Source organism: Myotis daubentonii, chromosome 8, assembly GCF_963259705.1.
Source record: "Myotis daubentonii chromosome 8, mMyoDau2.1, whole genome shotgun sequence".
NCBI classification, from domain to species: Eukaryota; Metazoa; Chordata; class Mammalia; order Chiroptera; family Vespertilionidae; genus Myotis; species Myotis daubentonii.
The window spans coordinates 76,411,077-76,429,966 of record NC_081847.1 but is presented as its reverse complement, the minus strand read 5'-3'; the positions used below and the strand labels follow the sequence as shown (position 1 = coordinate 76,429,966).

At 45.1% G+C, this 18,890-nt stretch overlaps 1 protein-coding gene across 13 annotated transcripts in view; it reads right to left on the bottom strand.

The window, feature by feature from the left end:
- The window catches only part of FHOD3 (formin homology 2 domain containing 3), a 393,487-nt gene that overhangs the window by 58,419 nt on the left and 316,178 nt on the right, over positions 1 to 18,890 (bottom strand). For all 13 annotated transcript variants that reach the window (XM_059707132.1, XM_059707122.1, XM_059707123.1 and 10 more), the window contains one exon: positions 15,226 to 15,431. In XM_059707132.1, the coding sequence (XP_059563115.1) occupies positions 15,226 to 15,431 (206 nt within the window). The remainder of the gene's footprint in view (positions 1 to 15,225; positions 15,432 to 18,890) is intronic.

The window sequence follows — 18,890 nt, the reverse complement described above, 5'->3', positions numbered from 1 at the left end:
GCTGCTCAGTTTATCTGAGAGAAGCCTCCCCCCCCCCCCCCCCCCCCCCGCCCATTACAACTGCATCACAATCAAACTACAGGCATGCCTGCAGCTGCGAGGGAGGCTCCTAGTCCGTGTGGAGCAAACCGACAGGAGGCAAATGCTGCAGACCAAGAGGCAGAGGCAGAGGCGGGTCCATGGACTCAAGAGCAGAACAAATGAACTGCACTGCTGGGAGAACGCAGGGCAAGTGACTGTGACTCTGTACAGTGGGTTGAAGTCTTCTGTCCCAAGACCCACTGGGGAGGTGCTGTGTTAGCCTTTGGGGAAGCAGGGCATGCGGTAGGGCTGCCTGTCTGTCGGGAGGTCTTCTAATTGCCCTCAGAAAGCTGAGGTGGAGGAACCGGTAAAGGCTCAGGCCAGGGGGCCGGCAGGAAGGGAGGGGCAGGGCAGCCACTCCCAACCACACACCTGCAGCCCCATCTTCAAGTCAGGGCCCAGAAGTGGCTGTGATAAACCAAAAGGCAAGGCCTGCCAGCCTCCCCCCCGCCCCACCACTTTGCCACACTTGTCCATACCCACCGCACCTGCCAATCTCCTCTAACAGAGAAAGGACACAGCGATCTGATGGCATCTCTGGGGCTGGGCAAAGGAAGGGGACTATGAGGACTTGGGCAGGTGCCCAGGCAGCCCTTCTGCAGGCGGCTTTGAGTTTGGAAATAAAAGGAGGACATGGCAAGAAGTGCCTGGCAACATGCAAGGTGTCCAAACCTAGGATCTGTCCTTCTGGACCACGTCCCGAGAGAGCAGGCTGATGGGGGCTTGGCACTTCCAGGGGTGCTTAGCCAAGGCAAGAAGAATGCATTTGGCCGGGGCCTGCACTGACCTGATGCAGAGGGCTTCCAACTAAATTTTACGCCTGGGGTGGGGGAGTGTAAGGAAGAAGAAAGAAATCAAAATTCAACTGTATGAAGGAATACACTAATGGGTCACTTAGGTAACGTGGAAGGAATAACAGGAAGGAAGATGTGTGTGGTATATTCAGAAGGAAGTAACCAGGAACCTGGTTGTTGCCATCCTGGAGGAAGGACCCATGACCTGAGCATGGTCACTAATGGGAATTCTTTATCCAAAGGAAACGGACTTACAGGAGAGAGAGGTCAGGGAGCCAGGATGGGACCATCAATATGAGAACCCCAGGAAAAGAGGGAACACTTAAGTGTTTTTATTGAGGGAATATAAGAGGGTGGCCAGTCAGGTGACTGGTACTCCCCTCATGTAGATCATAAAGGTGGGAGAGCAACAAGGATAGCACAGGCCTTGAGGATTTCAGCCACTCAGCCCTGGTCCAGGTCAGCCAGGTCTGACATCGACCAATACCAGCTAGTTCTCTCTGTCCCCTCCAAAGCCCGGCACTGATTACTCATCTCTTGAAAATCCCGGTAGACACGAGGGCCAGCTTGGCCTTAAAGTGAAGTAAAGAAAGAAGTTACTATGAATTGAGCACCTTCTATACACCAGGGAAGGCCTAGATATCATACACTCATCACCCTATTTCTCTCACACCAACCTTATGAAGGTTAGCGTCCCATGTGAGAAATGAGGAAACAGGTTCAGAGAGGTCAGTGGCTTGTCCAGGGCTACACAGTGGGCTGGACACTCGCAGACTGCTCCTCCAGACCCAGTCTCTGCTCCGCTCTGCTGGCCTCTGCGGAGAGCACCTCCCGGGAAGAACCGGTCAAAGTGGGCAGACTGAGAGGATGGAGTATTTATGCCCCCGCTCTCTTCGGATGGGCCACAATTTGGCAGAAGTAATTAGGCCACTAATTCTGTCCCACAGGCTCCCTCCCAAGTCTACAGAGATCTTATTAAGTTCCTCCAGGCTAGTTTCTGGATGCTTCCCCACCCTCAGATGGTCCCCTGACCCTCTGCACATCTCTGTAAGGAATCCCTCAGGTCCCTTCTGAGCATGCACCATCTTCCAGAAGGATTCACTGACAAGCTGAGCAAATACTAGGATTTGAACCTCGAATGGCCTGAACGAAAGCTTGGGCTGTGAATCATGATGTGCCTGTGTGGTGACTGACTTAAGCCTTAAAGGAGAAGTATACTATAATCATTTCTTTAAAGAAAAAGTATGGTGGACACAAACGTTCCAATTCTGCTTTCATCGATGTCCCTCGCAGCAGAGTCCAGAGTGTCCAATTGGAATCTCTTGTCATGCGATTTTTCTTTGAAGAGATAAATTGCTGGTAGAAAGATCTGAATTTAATAAGATGTTGGGTGGCTTCGATTGATTTCAATCTGTGATGGTGTCTCCGATGACTTTGCCAGGACTTGGCTTTCTGGCAGGTCTTATGAAACCAGGGGCTGGGCCAGCCAGTTCTATAATAGTGGCTCCAAATTGCGTAGGTTCCAGGGACCTCCCCAGTTCATAGCTAATAACTAACACCATCGACTTTCAACTGTGGCTGAATCACAGAAATGTGAAAAAGGTCCCAAGAGAAAAAGCTCAGAACTTTGAAAATTCTTTAGCCTTTGCTTTTGGTGTTGGGCCAGCTCTCTCTAAGCTGTTCACTCAGATCCACTCTGCTGCTGGGTTTCTTAGCATCGCTACTATGGATGGATATCTGAGTTTGGATAATTCTTTGTTGTGGGGGGCTCTCCCGTGCACTATAGGATGTTTAGCAGCTTTTCTAGGCTCTACCTACTAGAGGTCAATAGCATCTGCTCCCCAGTTGTGACAACCAGTCATATCTCCAGACACTGCCAAATGTCCCCGGGCCGGGGGTGTGGGGGTGTGAGGGGGAGACAATTACTCCTGGTTGAGAATCACTGCTCTGAGTGAATAGCCTCATTAGGATGGGCACAAGCTCAGCTTACTCCAGCTGTACAAAAGAAATACTTTGTCACCTGCAAGATTCTGTGTCATCAGTCTAATGAACTTGTATGCCTTTAAATTAAGCCCAGTTTTGTTCTCACAGTTCAGAGCTACATTTTCTAAACCATTAAGGCCGAAGCTGCCTCTTAAGATGAAAACTATACATGGTCAAAATTACCTTCCAAAGGCCTTTTGGAAGATGCCACTTTATGAAGCCCATACCCACCCTCACAGTTCCAACCATCAAGGTTTTCATTTAGCTTCGGTGGAATGCTGTCAGAAATACTGAGCTTGTGGCCATGGGCCAGTTATCTTCAAATACAAAACCTTAAGCTCTAAAGCAGTGGTTCTCAACCTTCCTAGTGCCGCGACCCTTCAATATGCCGGGTACTCGTATGTGGGCGTATCTGCATGTGGGCGGACCGGCCTGGAGATGGATAGAGGAGCGGTATCTCGGTCCCTAAGACCATCGAAAATATGTGTTTTCCGATGGTCTTAGGCGACCCCTGTGAAAGGGTCATTTGACCCCCAAAGGGGTTGCGACCCACCGGTTGAGAACTGCTGCTCTGAAGTCATATTTGATGGAGGAAGTCATTCATGCTTCAAGAGGCACATGAGAGTCAGGAATGGCCCAAGAAAGAAACAGATCTGTGGCCCTCGTGTCATGCTCACAGGGGGGACATACGCCAGAGTTGATGTTGGGCAGGATATAAACACGATTAAATTGTAACTTCCACTCCCCTCCCCCTGTGCCTCTCGATTGGTTATGCTTCTGACTGAGTTCACTTGGTTAAACATATATATGCTACCACTCATGTAGGACAAAAAGAAGCCAGTTTTAGGTCTAATTATTCTAATGGTTAGCATATAGATTCTATTTCACACCATAATCAGAAAATTAAGAGCAATTTGAGGTTATTGTATCATTTATTACTGTCTCATTATTTTGAACTTGAATCTTATGCATGATTTCAAACATCAGCCCCCATTTATGAAGACTTCCTTTGAGCTCTTTATATTTCTATTTTAAGGTTAGGTCTTGTCTTGGTTCAAACAGAGTCAAACAGGATCAACCCTAATATCTGCTTGTCCTGCCATGCCCAGGAGGGTTAGTGGAACTCCTGGGTTAGCTACATGACCATTTTCTTTTCTTTTCTTTCTTTCTTTCTTTTTCTTTTTCTTTTTCTTTTTTTTTTTTTTTTAGAGAAGTGGACTTCTAATTTTTTTAAAATATATTTTTATTGATTTCAGAGAGGAAGGGAGAGGGAGAGAGAGATAGAAACATCAATGATCAGAGAATCATAGATTGGCTGCCACCTACACGCCCCCTACTGGGGATCGAGCCAGCAACCCAAGCATGTGCCCTTGACCAGAATCAAACCCAGAATCCTTCAGGCCACAGGCCGATGCTCTATCCACTGAGTCAAAGCAGCGAGGGCCCATTTTCTTATAAGAGCAAATCGGGAGACAAGCCTAGCTTCAAACTGGCAACACATTTCAACAGCACCTATAGTTCTTGTCAAGCCCCAGACAGAAACATAACATCAAAGATGTCAACACAAAAACTGCTATTTTGGAAGGGATATACTAGCATTAAAATGGATAGTCCTAAATAATAACAGCTAGCAAATAAATTGATTGAATTTGAGGGTATTTTTTCCTAATTTATATTTTTTCAGGTTGAGCAAGATAGAGTTACTGTTAATTAGATGTTCTAATGTGATTAGCAGCAACCTCATTCATTACATAAATATTGATTTAGACTTTTCATGGGCCAGGCACTGTGTTAGGCACAAAGAAGTCATATGTGAAAAATTGTCTTCTTTAAAATATTTTTCAAGTCAAAGTGATCTCTTAAGTCAGAGTCAACAGATATTATAATATCAAAACAACTAATATATAAGGAAAATATTAGCTCTTCCTTCTAATAGAGTATGACCAAGTCTAAGCAGAACCAGCTAGCTTGAGATTGGGATAAAACTAGAAATCCACATTTAAATTCTTATTCCAAAAGGTTGAGCCTATCTCACTTGCATCTATTCACTAATGGATGTGGCTTTCCACTAATCAATGATTCAGTTTATTTGTGCTTGTTAACAAATTCATTCATGAAGAAATGGAGAAAATTTCAGTTAAAATAAGGGGTATTTTAAAAGGCAGTGGAAAAAGTATTTTAATTATAAATTGGTTAAGGATCATTCTCTGAATTTTCTCTCTTTTTTTAGAGTTTGATCTCAGAAAGAAATAGCCCTCATATATATGTCAACTTTGTAAAAGTTTCCTCTCTATAGTAGGCCACCATCATTTCTTCATTTTTTACAGAGTGGCCTATATAGTCAAAGATGTGTCCTCTATCATGGTCTGTGTAATAAATATTACAGGGGAAACAGCTGTCTCTGTTGATTAATGTGTCTGCTTTCTTTTTTCATATTGTGTATTCATTGATGAGCTCATAAAACAATCATTAAATGCCTATTCTGCTCCAAGCATTGGGGGTAACAAAGGTGAGTGCAAGCATGGGTCCTCCTCTGAGGAAACACACGGATGAGGAGGGAGAACGATTGGATATGTAGTGAGATAAGCCCTGTATCTTAGGGATGCACAAGCTGAAGGGAAATACAGAAGAGGAAACAAATAATGCTTTATAGAAGAGAAGATGCTTTAACTAGATAAATGAACGTCCAGTGGCACCCAGTGCAAGAGGGAAGTCAGGCACAGAGGCACACCTGAGAGAACATGGCACCTTCCAGGTACTGATAGCACTTTGGTGTTAATGGAACATAACACGTGGGGGTGGTTGTGGTGGTAAAAGCCTGGTTGTAGGGACTAGATGACCAATAGTTAAGGTCTTAACTTTATGTTGTAGATAATGGAGAGCCACTAGAAGATTTTAAGAACAAGGTATAGATAATGACTTTTTTGAATGGGTTGTTAAGACGAACCTAGAAGATGTAAGATCTATTAGAACCAGATTAGAGATGACTAAGATTAGGACTAAGGCATTGGTGATAGAAAGATAGGGAAGAGAGAAAGGAGCACAGAAACACTTGGTGATTGACTGGATAAAGGGAAGAACATTGAGGGAAGAGTAAAAAATTACATGTATGCTTCCAGCTTAAATGACTAGGCCAAGAAAGATGGTCTTAACCAGATGAGGACTAGAAGATACAAGTAGGTTTGAAGGTTGGAATTTTATAGGTGAGAGATGGGTGACATATCTCATCTGAATGTCTGGCACCTATTAAGTCTGCAGTGTTTGAGGAGCATTCAGATGGTGATGTCTAAAAAGGTTGGATACATGCTGCCTGAGCTCAAGAAGGCCAAGGCTGAAGATGCAGACCTAGCAATTTTTAGCACATGGTAGGTAGTTAAGATTCACACGTAGGGACCCAAGGTCACAGCCATAGGGTGTGGCATGAAAAGAGAGGGTTGCTGGAGAAGGAACCTTGGAAAAAACTTGACACTTAGGGGGCAGATAGAAAAACAGTAAGAAGATTGAAATAAAATGATGAGAAAATAATAAAAATGTAGAAGACATGAAAGTCAATTAAAACACTGAGTCTGAAGATTATCTAGTGGGATACACAAGAATCCAGAGATGCTGACCTAGAAAGTCAACAAAAATCTATTGAAACTTCTCAGTGTATCTAGTGGAGGAGCTTTCTCAGAGGATGTTCCAGCTTCAGAAGGCTCCAAAGATTCTTGCCATGCTCAGAGGCAGATACGATGCATTCCAGGAATTCTCTGGAAACAGCATACTTTTAAGGACTAAAAACCACTCTATGATTATGTTGCCCCACACGACAGGCATTGTATCATTTAGTACAAATATCTTATGGAGGTTGGTGATGGAAAGACAGGGGTGCTAGAGGAAAAAGAGGAGTGGTGGAGGTGGCAGAGTGGTGATCAAGGTCCTGACCACAGATCAAGACTCTAAAAGGAACCAGCGAGTTCTTCATTTTTACTATAAGGAACCAGAGAGTTATTCTTTTTTTACTATTTCTCAGTCCCAGTCACTGACTCTGAAAATTCAAAGTATCACCTGATTAAGAACGCTCATTGTCCCTACCTGTGGAAGCCTCCTCACGGTACCTGGAGCATTTTCCCAAGGCTCCCACCTGGAATTCAAAGCACTGATGTCTTTCTGGATTCCCTGTTTGCACCTCTAGGTACAGAAAAACTCATTCACCCCCCAGAGCCTGGTGCAGACTGGGTCTTGCAGCTCCTGATCCCTTTTGCTGTGTCAAGAACAAACAAGCTAATTACTGTTCAAAACCTTAAATTTTTTTTTATTTACATTAAACAGATTTTAGGATACAAATTTGATGATAAAAGTTGGTTCAAAACCATTATAACCCGGCACTTAGAAACAATTCAACAAGGTTCTCTTGTGTTCTGCAGTCCTGCAAGCAGAGGCACTGATAGCCTTTGCTCTGGACTATCTTTCTAAGGATGTGTGCAAACAGCCTTGGAAGACAGAGATAGTGTCTCCGGCTACAGCACAGGACAGGTTTATTGCCCATGGTGTAAAAGACAATGTCTTTCTCTGGGACAAAGGGGAGACATGCTAACTGCCCACTCTCAAAAAGTTGGAATTCCTAAGCGCAGGGTTTCTCTTTGTGTGCATTCAGGTACCACTTGTGCCTGTACATATCACCTTGTGGGAACTGGGGCTTGGAAAATGGCACAGATGCTGATACCCTGGCTACTATTGTTGTTATAAGCAATTAAGTTCTTTGTCTCTGATCCAGAAGTTTCATGTCTTCTGCCAACAACATCCATGAAATTGTGGCAGGCTAACTTACTAGCTTACCAAGTACGGTAAAGTCTTAGACCCTTCACAGATTCTGATACCTGATTGCTATCCGTAAAGTTATGTTGATCACATGAAAACCTTCTTTAACAACTTTCCCAATGCCATTATTTGCTTTGTCTTTACTTAAGTATACTTAAGTAAGATTCATAATTTGTGTACATCAAAAGGATTTAAGACTGCCTGGTTGGTGTGGCTCAGTGGTTGAGCATCCATCCATGAACCCAGAGGTCACCAGTTTGATTTCTGGTCAGGGCACATGTTTGGGTTGTGTAGGAGGCAGCTGATTGATGCTTCTTTCTCATTAATATTTCTGTCTCTCTCTCCCATTCCCTTCCTCTCTCTAAAATCAATAAAAATATATTTTGTTTAAAAAAGAACTCAAGAAGACTATTTAATGGTCTAACATATGGTGCAAAACACACTGCAGGGAAATGTTATTCTCTATAGGAGGAAAGATGGTAAGGTTTTTCTTTTTCCCTGTTTAGAGAGCATGAAATGGTAAGGCAAAAAAAAAAATCTAATGATTTGCAAAGGCTCTCAAAAAGAACACCATAGCAGGTGTAGCAGGCAGGGCCTTAGACTTGGGTAGAGTTCCTGAGAGATTTTGCTTAATTAACCAAGTGGCATCAAGTAGCAGCAGTAAGATGAGGTATGGGGAGGTGGGGCAGCCCTGAGTCACAGAACCACAAGGAATCTAGTTTCCTGCCAATTCATGAAATAAGGGACTGGAGGTGTCCAAAGCTTTATGCAAATGAGCTAGCATGCATTAGGCTGGTGATTGATGATATTCTGCTGCTACTGTGATTGATGATAATATAGATGTCTCTGATATTTGCCACAACAAAAGTGAAAAAAGATGCTCAATGACTGGTAACAACAGCCATAATGATGAATGATACCTACATGAAAAATGATTATTATTTATACAAATTGAACATTTCAAGATACAGGTATATGTCTATATTTTGTTTACAGATGTGAAGATCAGGAAGTTAGAGGCATTGTCCTATTGACCAGTACTCACAACACTAGAATATCTAAGAGAAAATATCAGCATAGCATGTCAACAATTTCTGTGAATGCCTCCATGTAAATGCTGGTGAGTAGGACATGGCCATATACATCACGGTTTATATCTCTAATGGCCAAACAATGAGATATTTGGAAATATCTAGAAATCCGAGGAGAACCAAGATGGCGGCATAGGTTAACGCCGGAGTTTGCTGCTTTGAACAACTACTTCAAAAGTGTAACCAAAAAACGGAAGAGACATCACCCAGAACCACAGGAACGCTGGCTGAGTGGAAGTCCTACAACTAGGAGGAGAGACAAACGCACACGGACACTCAGAGGAGGCGCAGTGCTGAAGTCAAATTCTGAGGTGCGGAGTGCGCGGAGCGGGCTGGCGGCGGAGGGCACGGTTGTTGTTTTCAATCGGGAGGGAGTCGCAGACTCTGAGCACCAGATCCAGGCGAGTCTTTAGGGACCCAGACTCAAACGGGAGAAGCGGGACTGTCTGGCTTCGGTCAGAGCGAGTGCAGCTTTCTCTCCGAGCTTTGCAGCTGGTGCTGGGACTCAGAGAGGCAGAGCCCCTGGGGACAGGACTGAGAGCCGCCATAACTGCTCTCTCTGGCCCACCCTGTTGATCCTGTGCGACCCGCCCCGCCCAAGCCCAGCGCAGAACCATTTGCCGGATAGCCTCAGGCAAAGGCTAGATTAGCACCTCCCTAGAGGACAGAAGTTCTCTCACTGCTGACACAGCTGATTCTCATAGCCACTTGGCCTGGAGGTCAAACCCTCCCTGGAATTAGCTACAACAATCAAGATTTATCTATAAGACTGCGAACAAAGACCACTAGGGGGTGCACCAAGGAAGCATAACAAAATGCGGAGACAAAGAAACAGGACAAAATTGTCAATGGAAGAAATAGAGTTCAGAACCACACTTTTAAGGTCTCTCAAGAACTGTTTAGAAGCTGCCGATAAACTTAATGAGATCTACACGAAAACTAATAAGACCCTCGATCTTATATTGGGGAACCAACTAGAAATTAAGCACACACAGACTGAAATAACGAATATTATACAGACGCCCGACAGCAGACCAGAGGAGCGCAAGAATCAAGTCAATGATTTGAAATGCGAGAAAGCAAAAAACATCCAACCGGAAAAGCAAAATGAAAAAAGAATCCAAAAATGCGAGGATAGTGTAAGGAGCCTCTGGGACAGCTTCAAGCGTACCAACATCAGAATTATAGGGGTGCCAGAAGATGAGAGAGAGCAAGATATTGAAAACCTATTTGAAGAAATAATGACAGAAAACTTCCCCACCTGGTGAAAGAAATGGACTTACAGGTCCAAGAAGCGCGGAGAACCCCAAACAAAAGGAATCCAAAGAGGACCGCACCAAGACACATCATAATTAAAATGCCAAGAGCAAAAGATAAAGAGAGAATCTTAAAAACAGCAAGAGAAAGAAACTCAGTTACCCACAAGGGAATACCCATACGACTGTCAGCTGATTTCTCAACAGAAACTTTGCAGGCCAGAAGGGAGTGGCAAGAAATATTCAAAGTGATGAATACCAAGAACCTACAACCAAGATTACTTTATCCAGCAAAGCTATCATTCAGAATTGAAGGTCAGATAAAGAGCTTCACAGATAAGGAAAAGCTAAAGGAGTTCATCACCACCAAACCAGGATTATATGAAATGCTGAAAGGTATCCTTTAAGAAGAGGAAGAGGAAGAAAAAGGTAAAGATACAAATTATGAACAACAAATATGCATCTATCAACAAGTGAATCTAAGAATCAAGTGAATAAATAATCTGATGAACAGAATGAACTGTTGATTATAATAGAATCAGGGACATAGAAAGGGAATGGACTGACTATTCTTGGGGGGGAAAGGGGTGTGGGAGATGTGGGAAGAGACTGGACAAAAATCGTGCACCTATGGATGAGGACAGTGGGTGGGGAGTGAGGGCGGAGGGTGGGGCGGGAACTGGGAGGAGGGGAGTTATGGGGGGGAAAAAAAAAGGAACAAATGTAATAATCTGAACAATAAAGATTTAATTAAAAAAAAAACAAAAAAAACAAAACAAAACAAAACAAAAAAAACAAAAAAACAAACAAACAAAAAAAAAAAGAAATCCAATGATAGGTAGAAAAAAAAATAAGGGTTGAACATATTTTACCCTGACAGATCTCAGAGGGAAGGGGGGAGGGTGAAGGGGTAGGGAGTGATTGACCAAAGAACTTATATGCATATTTGCATAATCCATGGACATAGACAATAGTGTGGTGAAGGCCCAGGGTGGGGCAGGAACCAAGTGGAAGGGGGCAGCAGGGGAAAAAATGGGGGACATCTGTAATACTCTCAATAATACAGATAAAAAAATTAATATAGTGTGGTAAAATTTTCAAATGCATCTCCAAAGCATTATTTCTATGTGCAACATATGAATGGGGCTAAGTAGGTTTACAGTTTATTATTTTCAAATGGAAAATAATACAATAATTAATAAATATTAATACAAGAAAAATTGTTTCATGTACTCAACTGTAAACCTCCTTTTGTCCCACCTTGTAGAGAACTAAACTAAAACTAAGAAAAATAATCCAGCCATTATACATGCTTTCATAGTGTCACTAGTAGGTGAAAGATACTTATAACCACTTGATGGCAGCTTCCTTCTACCAGGAAAGGCCATCTGTCTCCATCTAGTCTCAGGAGGGACTGGGTGTGTGAGCCAAGCAGCAAGGAAGGAACACAGTTCTAGCTTCCAAGGGGTAGTTCAACCCTGGGTCCACCATCAAGGCCTACTTTTGAGATGAGTGGTGTTCTCCACTATTTCCATGAAATAGGTTACCTAGATCTAACACCTGCTAGGGTAAAAGGTTACCTTGCTATGTTATTTCACATCTGCTGAATCTTTTTCTCTGTGAGAATAATTTACTTGTTCCTAGAGTCATCTGTGAGTTTTTTGAAATTTTAGAAAATAAACTTATTAGATAGATATTCTGACATATACCCCCAGAGCTCAGGGGAAATGAGGAAAATATAATGAAAGCAATGGATGAAGAGATAGGCTCTTCCATGTTTACCTAAATTTTGGGCTGATTGTCTCTGTCAGTTATGGCATAATGCAAATGAAACACAAAACACATGTATGTGTTTCTTCCTCACTTGGGCCTGATAGTTTCATACAGAGAAAAAATATGCAGGCCAGCACCACTAAATTCTAGGCAGTATTGGGACAAACATCCGCCATGAGCCACAAGAGAAGCAGATGGAAAAACAATTCAAGCACACACTGACCTGAGGGTGGGGGTAGTGGCACAATTCATACGACTTACAGCAATTTAGCTGGGAAGGTTTGGGGCTGAGAGATCTCACTAGATGGCACACAATGCTATGGGTGTTTTATCATTAGCCCTTCCCTCTTTAAAAACAGATTTTGTAAGAGAAAAAGTAAGGAAACTTTTGGTATTTTCATATCTTTTGCTATTAAAAGTTGTCCAGAATCTGAGTAGAGAGTTTTAACAAAAGAACCCAGGAAGTGACCTTTAATCCCAAGGTACACAGAATTCGATAACAAATAGACAGAAAAATATCCTCTTTTTTGTAAATAGAATTCTGAAATGTAGGCCATGATATTGCAGATACTGGGAAGACCACCACCACAAATACTGTGATACCATGATGCCCTGAGGAATGGCTGGGCTGAGCGCCAAAACAATAGCTGTACTCCCAGCAGGGTGCCAGCACCTCTGTGAGACTCGGTGAGAGGGATACTAGCCTCCCTGTTACTTAGTCAGATGCACAAGGTATTAACCAGTAGTATTCAGGAGGGGGCAGAGCCTGGCAGAATTATCACACAATTCCACAAGGTGAAAGAATGAAAAAGCGAGTCAACCCCTGGCACATTTGGACCACATCATGCCAGGTGTTTGGTGCAGGACAAACATCTGGATGTGTGATTATATTTTTTTATTCTTTCTCCAGATGCTGGGATATTGTAAATGTTAGGGATAAGCAAAAAATTACTTTGATCATTTGAAAATGGAAAATGGGCCCTGGCCGCTGTGGCTCAGTGGATAGACCATCGGCCTGTGCAGCAAAGGGTCACAGGTTTGATTCCTGGTCAAGGAGACATACCTGTTTTGCAGGTTTGATCTCCAGCCCCGGTCAGGGCTCATATGGTAGGGAAGGTATCTCTCTCACATTGATGTTTCTCTCTCTCTCTCCCCCTCCCCCCCCCCCATTTCTCCCTTCCACTCTATAAAAAGCAATGGAAAAAAATATCCTTGGGTGAGGATTAACTGAAGGGAAAGAAAACAAGAAAAAAAAATGGAACCTCATAAAACGAATAGGATGCTAGGATGTTTCAAAGAACAGTAACAACTGGGCTGAGGGAACCCTTTCTGTAATACCAACTTCGCATGTCTGTCCTAAGGGTGGAGGTCCTCAAGGCAGAAGGCACCCCAAGCAGTTTTTTCTGAAACCATTCTCTAATAGCGTTTCTCCTCATACACTTATCATTTCCAATGGAATAATTCACTTAGGTATCAGGACAAGAAGGTTAGAATACTTTACTGGTCCCAACTGACTTGGGTGAAAATTACTTAACATGGGACGGACAGCTCTTTTAGATTGCACAAGAGCCACTGCTTTCTTTCTCAGAAAAAAGCAAACATCACATAATGCTGTTGTATCAATCTGTAATTATGTCTAAATTCAAGTTCCTATTCCTTTTTCAGAGGCAGAGGTCACTTACTGTATGATTTCAGTCAAACATTTGCTCAGTCTCTATTAATTTCTTCTTTGTAGAGGAAGATGACATTTGCTTTTAAATATATATATATTAGAGAGGGAGAGAAAGATAGAAACATGACCAATGATGAGAGAGAATCATCGATCAGCTAGCTACCCTTTACACATCCCCTACTAGGGATCGAGTCTGAAACCCAGGCATGAACCCTCCTGGTTCATAGGTTAATGCTCAACCACTGAGCCACACGGTCTGGGCTGACATTTGCTTTTCATCTTTCTGAAAGCATACTGAAATAACTTTATGTTTTCATATTGTATGTACTCAAAACACTATTTTCTGTGTCCTTACTGAAGTTTAAAATGTTCTTTTTCATTGGCTAGAACAGCCTCCAGTTTGACTCTAACTGGACAAAATATTTAAGGAACTCTCTTTTTGCCACAGATATCAACTAGATTCAAATTTTTGAGGACAAAGACTATTTAGAGATACTGACAATTCCCTCTCAGCTTGAGGCCACCATTCTGCAAACTTCTGGAGGTACAACAATTAGCATGAAAGATCCCAAGATTAAGTGCAGAATTCCTTTGCAGGGAAGTGTTTTTCATATCGCCAGTTCAGTCAGAGCAGTGATATCAGGCAGGTTTTGGGAAGCACGGAGTTGTCACAGAACAGTCATTTTTCCGATTCTCAGAGTCTCAACATTTTAAGACCGACATTACTCATCCATGACCGAGCCATCTGCCTGGGACGGTCTTCCGCGGCTCAGGGACCAGGAGGACTGGCCGAGATGCAAAGCCTCGGTGCGGCAGCCTGCCCGGAGCAGCCCAGGGCCGGGAGAGCCAGCGGAGAATCGCACAGACAGTTCTGTGCCATTACAGCCAGTTCTGCTGAGGTCACGGAGTCCTGCCTTGTTTAAATTAAACTTGACGCCATATTTAGGCAACACTCCTAGAGTTAAGAGTTGCGTGTCTCTGTTGTCTCCGTTGGCTGAGTCTGTCAGGCTGCAAACCCCAGTACTGGGTAAGCCCACCGATGCTGACTGCAGGGTTAACCAGCAGGCACCGTGGAGGCGCCTGTGCCCAGAAACACCCCCTCTGCTAAAGTGAAAGAAAACGGACCCACAGCGTGCAGAGCAGCCAGGAAGGCAGCTGATGCTCCGAGGCTGCAGAGCACCATGTCCTTGTTTCCCCCCAAATAAAGCGAAGGTGACGGGGAATTTTTCCAGGGCCAGCCTGCCTGTCTGCACACACGCACCTCCACCCAGGCCACGTGCCAGTAATCTTTACTATTTTCCTTTTTATTCTCTTCTTCGACATTTAATGCCTATGTTCACGAGGTCCACATTTTTCTTTGCCTGCACTGCTTAATTTTATTCCCCATCAGTTTAATTTAAACCAGACCGACAATCCCTCGGGTAAGAACATTTCAAAGTGGCCACTTTATGGGGCCGATCCAATAAAGAAATAACATCCAAATGATAGAGGACTACGTTAAAACCCTGTGATTTAGAATGAGATGTCAAAGTCAGTCTTATTTTCGGAATTTTTTTTTTCCAATGACCATACACTGACCATCTTTACAATAACTTTGCTTTCATGGACGTGGTCTGAACACACACACTCTTGCACCTGTGGCAGCCCAGGCTGCAGTCCCCCCCTAAGCCTAGCCTTAGTTGACTGTCAGTGTTCCTTTGAACGTAGGAATGGTTACTACCGCCCAGAAAAAGCCTGTCTAGTGCTCATGAGCCCTCCCCTCTCCCAGCACTCACCTTGGGGATGCTGAGGTGTTCCCGGGGAGGATGATGCTCCGGGGAGAGCCCCTTGTGAGTCTTGAGATGAAGGGCCAGGGCTCAGAGGGGCGGGGGCGGCTGGTGAGGTCAGGTCCAAGGAGAGGTCAGCTCTGCCCCGGCTCACGCTCCGGCTTCTCAGTTCCTTCTCGTGCGCCTCAGCTGCCAACTGCTCCAAGTATTTGTATCTGAAAGTGAAATTCCAAAGGGTTTCCGTAAAAAGAAAGAGGAGCCCGTGGCTGATGCTTGTTTATGGACGAAACACCTGCAGAGAGAGCTGGTTTCCTGATGCCGAGCACAGCGCGGGGCTGGCTGGAGGGCCCGCTTGCCAGGAACGCCCAGCGAAGCCAAGACGCTAGTGATTAAACATCCCGCATCAGGCACAACCAAACAGCCAGGGAGGGGGGCGGGTGGGAGGTGGCCACATCACACAGTCCCCAGACACCGGCTCGCGGCTGCAGAATCCTGGTTTGCTCTTTTAGGAAACATTTGTACAAATAAGCAAAACAACAGAAATGACCATCAAAAAGGCCCCACAGTGACAGCTGAAAACCACACACCCTCGGAGCTCACAGCTGTGAAATGGGAGGGTGCCCTTGTGTGGCAGAGAGAAACAGTGCCCCCCAAATACCAAAAGGGGGTGTTGGACCAAGGCCTCCCTGAATGTCTGAACCTGCTTCAATGCTCACAGCAATGCGACTGGAATTCACTTTGTTCTCCCGGTGTCGACCATGGAAACTTTTTTATATTCTAAAATATTTCTGAGTCGGACTCAGACATCCAATAGCTTGGACCTGACGTCACATATAGTTTATTCATCAAAGTCAGTTTAAAAGAACAAAGATACATCTGTTTTGCATTTCAGGCAGGCAGAACCCACTAACTGTTTATTAAGACCAGCTACCAATCATATTCCGCATGGTGCGCTTTATAGATCAGACCAAAATAACTTTGAAATATGTGCCTCTTCCAGATGTCTGCTAATTTTACCCACCATTATTTGTTCAGAAATAAATTTATGGGCCCAGCTGTAGCCGGGTTCTGACTATCTTACCCACCACTAGACTTTGAAACAGCTTATTCAAGACCCTCCCTCACATCCACCCAGATGTACTGCTTCAGTTCCCCCCAACAGGCAAGCACCCAGCTTTGGCCCACCATCGCCCCCAGATGGCACTCCCATTTCACCTGGATAAGAAAGGTGGGGCACCTATACGAGACCTGTAAAAAATGCATTTAGAAAGCACGCACTTCTTCATTCATCCTTAAGGTGGGCGTGGCTCCCATCTGTCATCATCACCTCCTCCCTGCCAGTCCCAGCAGCAGCCCGCCCCGGGCCAGGCTCACACGCACGCCTCCCATGAGGCTGCCTTGGCCACCACAGCTGGAAGCGATCGGGGGCCTTGCCTCGGAACTCATGTCGGATATGTAGCCCATTCAGCTCAGATGGCATTTTACATTTACTGCCTGGCATACTCAGTCATCTTTTCACATGTGCATGGCTGTTTTCAACAAGCAGATAATAGGATTTTTGAGAACAGGAAGATTACCCTCCTTTGTTCTTTCCCTCGGTGCCTTGCACTTGTCAGCTGACGGGAAGTGAGCAAAGTGCGCAGTGAGAACCGTGTAGGGCAGCACCCCACCTGCAGCGGTCCCCTGAAGCACGGGGTGCAATGGGGGAACGCACCCACTTCACTTTCTTGGAGAGGCAGCTGACTCGCACGTGAATCGCTGATAAAAGGTGCGATAGGTCTGCATGTATATAAATGTCTGAGGTTGGCTCTGAGGGCAGCTGCCTCACCATGAAGGGTGGAGACGCTGGGCCCAGAGAGAAAGCTTTGGAGACTCTGGGCTTTCCTTGCCAACGAGGTCACCTCTCAAAAGGCAGGAGAGGAGACCAAAGAAAAGTATTTCTGAACTTAATTCTGACCAGCAAGGGAAAACCACTGGGCTTGGAGGGGATGGGAATCTTGGGAGAGAATGGTCTTGAGCAGCCGTGGGCAAACTACGGCCTGCGGGCCGGATCCAGCCCGTTTGAAATGAATAAAACTAAAAAAAAAAAAAGACCGCACTCCATCCATGCTTTTGTTCCGGCACTCCGGTCCAGTTTAAGAACCCATTATGGCCCTCGAGTCAAAAAGTTTGCCCACCCCTGGTCTTGAGGGTCAGAGCCCTTAGGAGGCATATTTTAATGAGATAGTGGTGAATGCAAGGCCAGAAAGGCTGCAGCCCAGGAGTCTGTGAGTCCGAGCCTGCGACAGGAGAAAGGGACAGGCAAGGAATGACATGCAAATTAGGGGACCTGCACAGGCCCGAGAGACTGGAGATCATGAGCAGGAAAGTTGTGCTCAGCAAAATCAGAAGAGGGCAGAGAGAACGGTAACAAAGCCAGGAGGACGGCCCATTTATGACCTTCACACTTCACTGGGTCCGGCCCTGGTCCTGGCCTCTGCACACCTCGTCCGTGGGCAGCGAAGCTGGCAGGCATGTGCTAGCAGCCAAAGGACTCACCCTATTTCCTGGGAGACCCCAGGGGTCCCTCACTCTACTCCTGTCTCACGGGTGCCATCCTCGGGATCCAGAAGCCAGGGGCAGAGTCACAGGTTTAATCTGAATTGTCCCAAGGGTGTGTATGTGGTAGATAAGAATGGCAGGGAAGGGGACATGGGGACTTGTTTAATGGATACAACGTTTCAGTTTTACAAAATGAAAAGCGTCTGGGAAGTAAGGAACACGGACCCCACACACATGCGCGCTTCTCTCAGGAAGAGTTAACAGATGGAGGCTTTGTCCTGATTTCTGAGCCTCTTTCCACCTCTCACCTCCACCAGCTTCCCCATCTATTTCTAAAGTCCATTATACTTGCAAGTCTTATCTTTTCCTGGCTCACCCCCAGCAGCTTTCCGAACAGGGATGAAAGCATCGCTCCCTCACCCCCATCCTCAGCAGCTAATTCAGGAGGCAGGTGAACCAAAGTGGAAGGTCCAAACCAGAGGAAAATGTTCGGACGTTTCCCCCAAACCTCCGTGTAAACAGAGAGGTGGGCTGTAAGGAAGGACCCTCCCACGGGCCACAGAGAGCCCGCTCCTGCCCAGCTAAGAGGCCCAGACAGGTGAGTGACAGAGAGGAATGTTGGGCCAGAGTGAGAGGAGTGGCAAACGCCTCTGCACACGGTCTCCAGGCGTACGTGATGTTCTGCTTTGGGGAAAAGAACCGTAACTAACATCCAGGAACAGGTAGCCTTTGGTGGTTTGGAAAATTCTGGGGTCAGTCTGAGCCAGTCAGACCTGACACCTCCCCAAGTGCTTTCCAGCCGTGCCTGTGCCGGTTGAGCCTGACAGCCATGTGGCCAAAACCTCAAAAAAGTGCAACATCTGGAGGGAATGCTAAAAAACAAGATAAAACTGGATTTCTGAAGCTTGGGCACAAAGTCAACAGCATTTCCAGTAAAAGTATATATCATGTCCACCAATGTAAAAAAAAAAACAATTAAAAAAAAAAATGGTATGGCCTGGCCAGCGCGGCTCGGTGCTTGAGTGTCGACTTATAAACCAGGAGGTCACAGTTTGATTTGTGGTCAGGGCACATGCCCGGGTTGTGGGCTCGATCCACAGTGTGGGCTGCGCAGGAGGCAGCCAATCAATGAT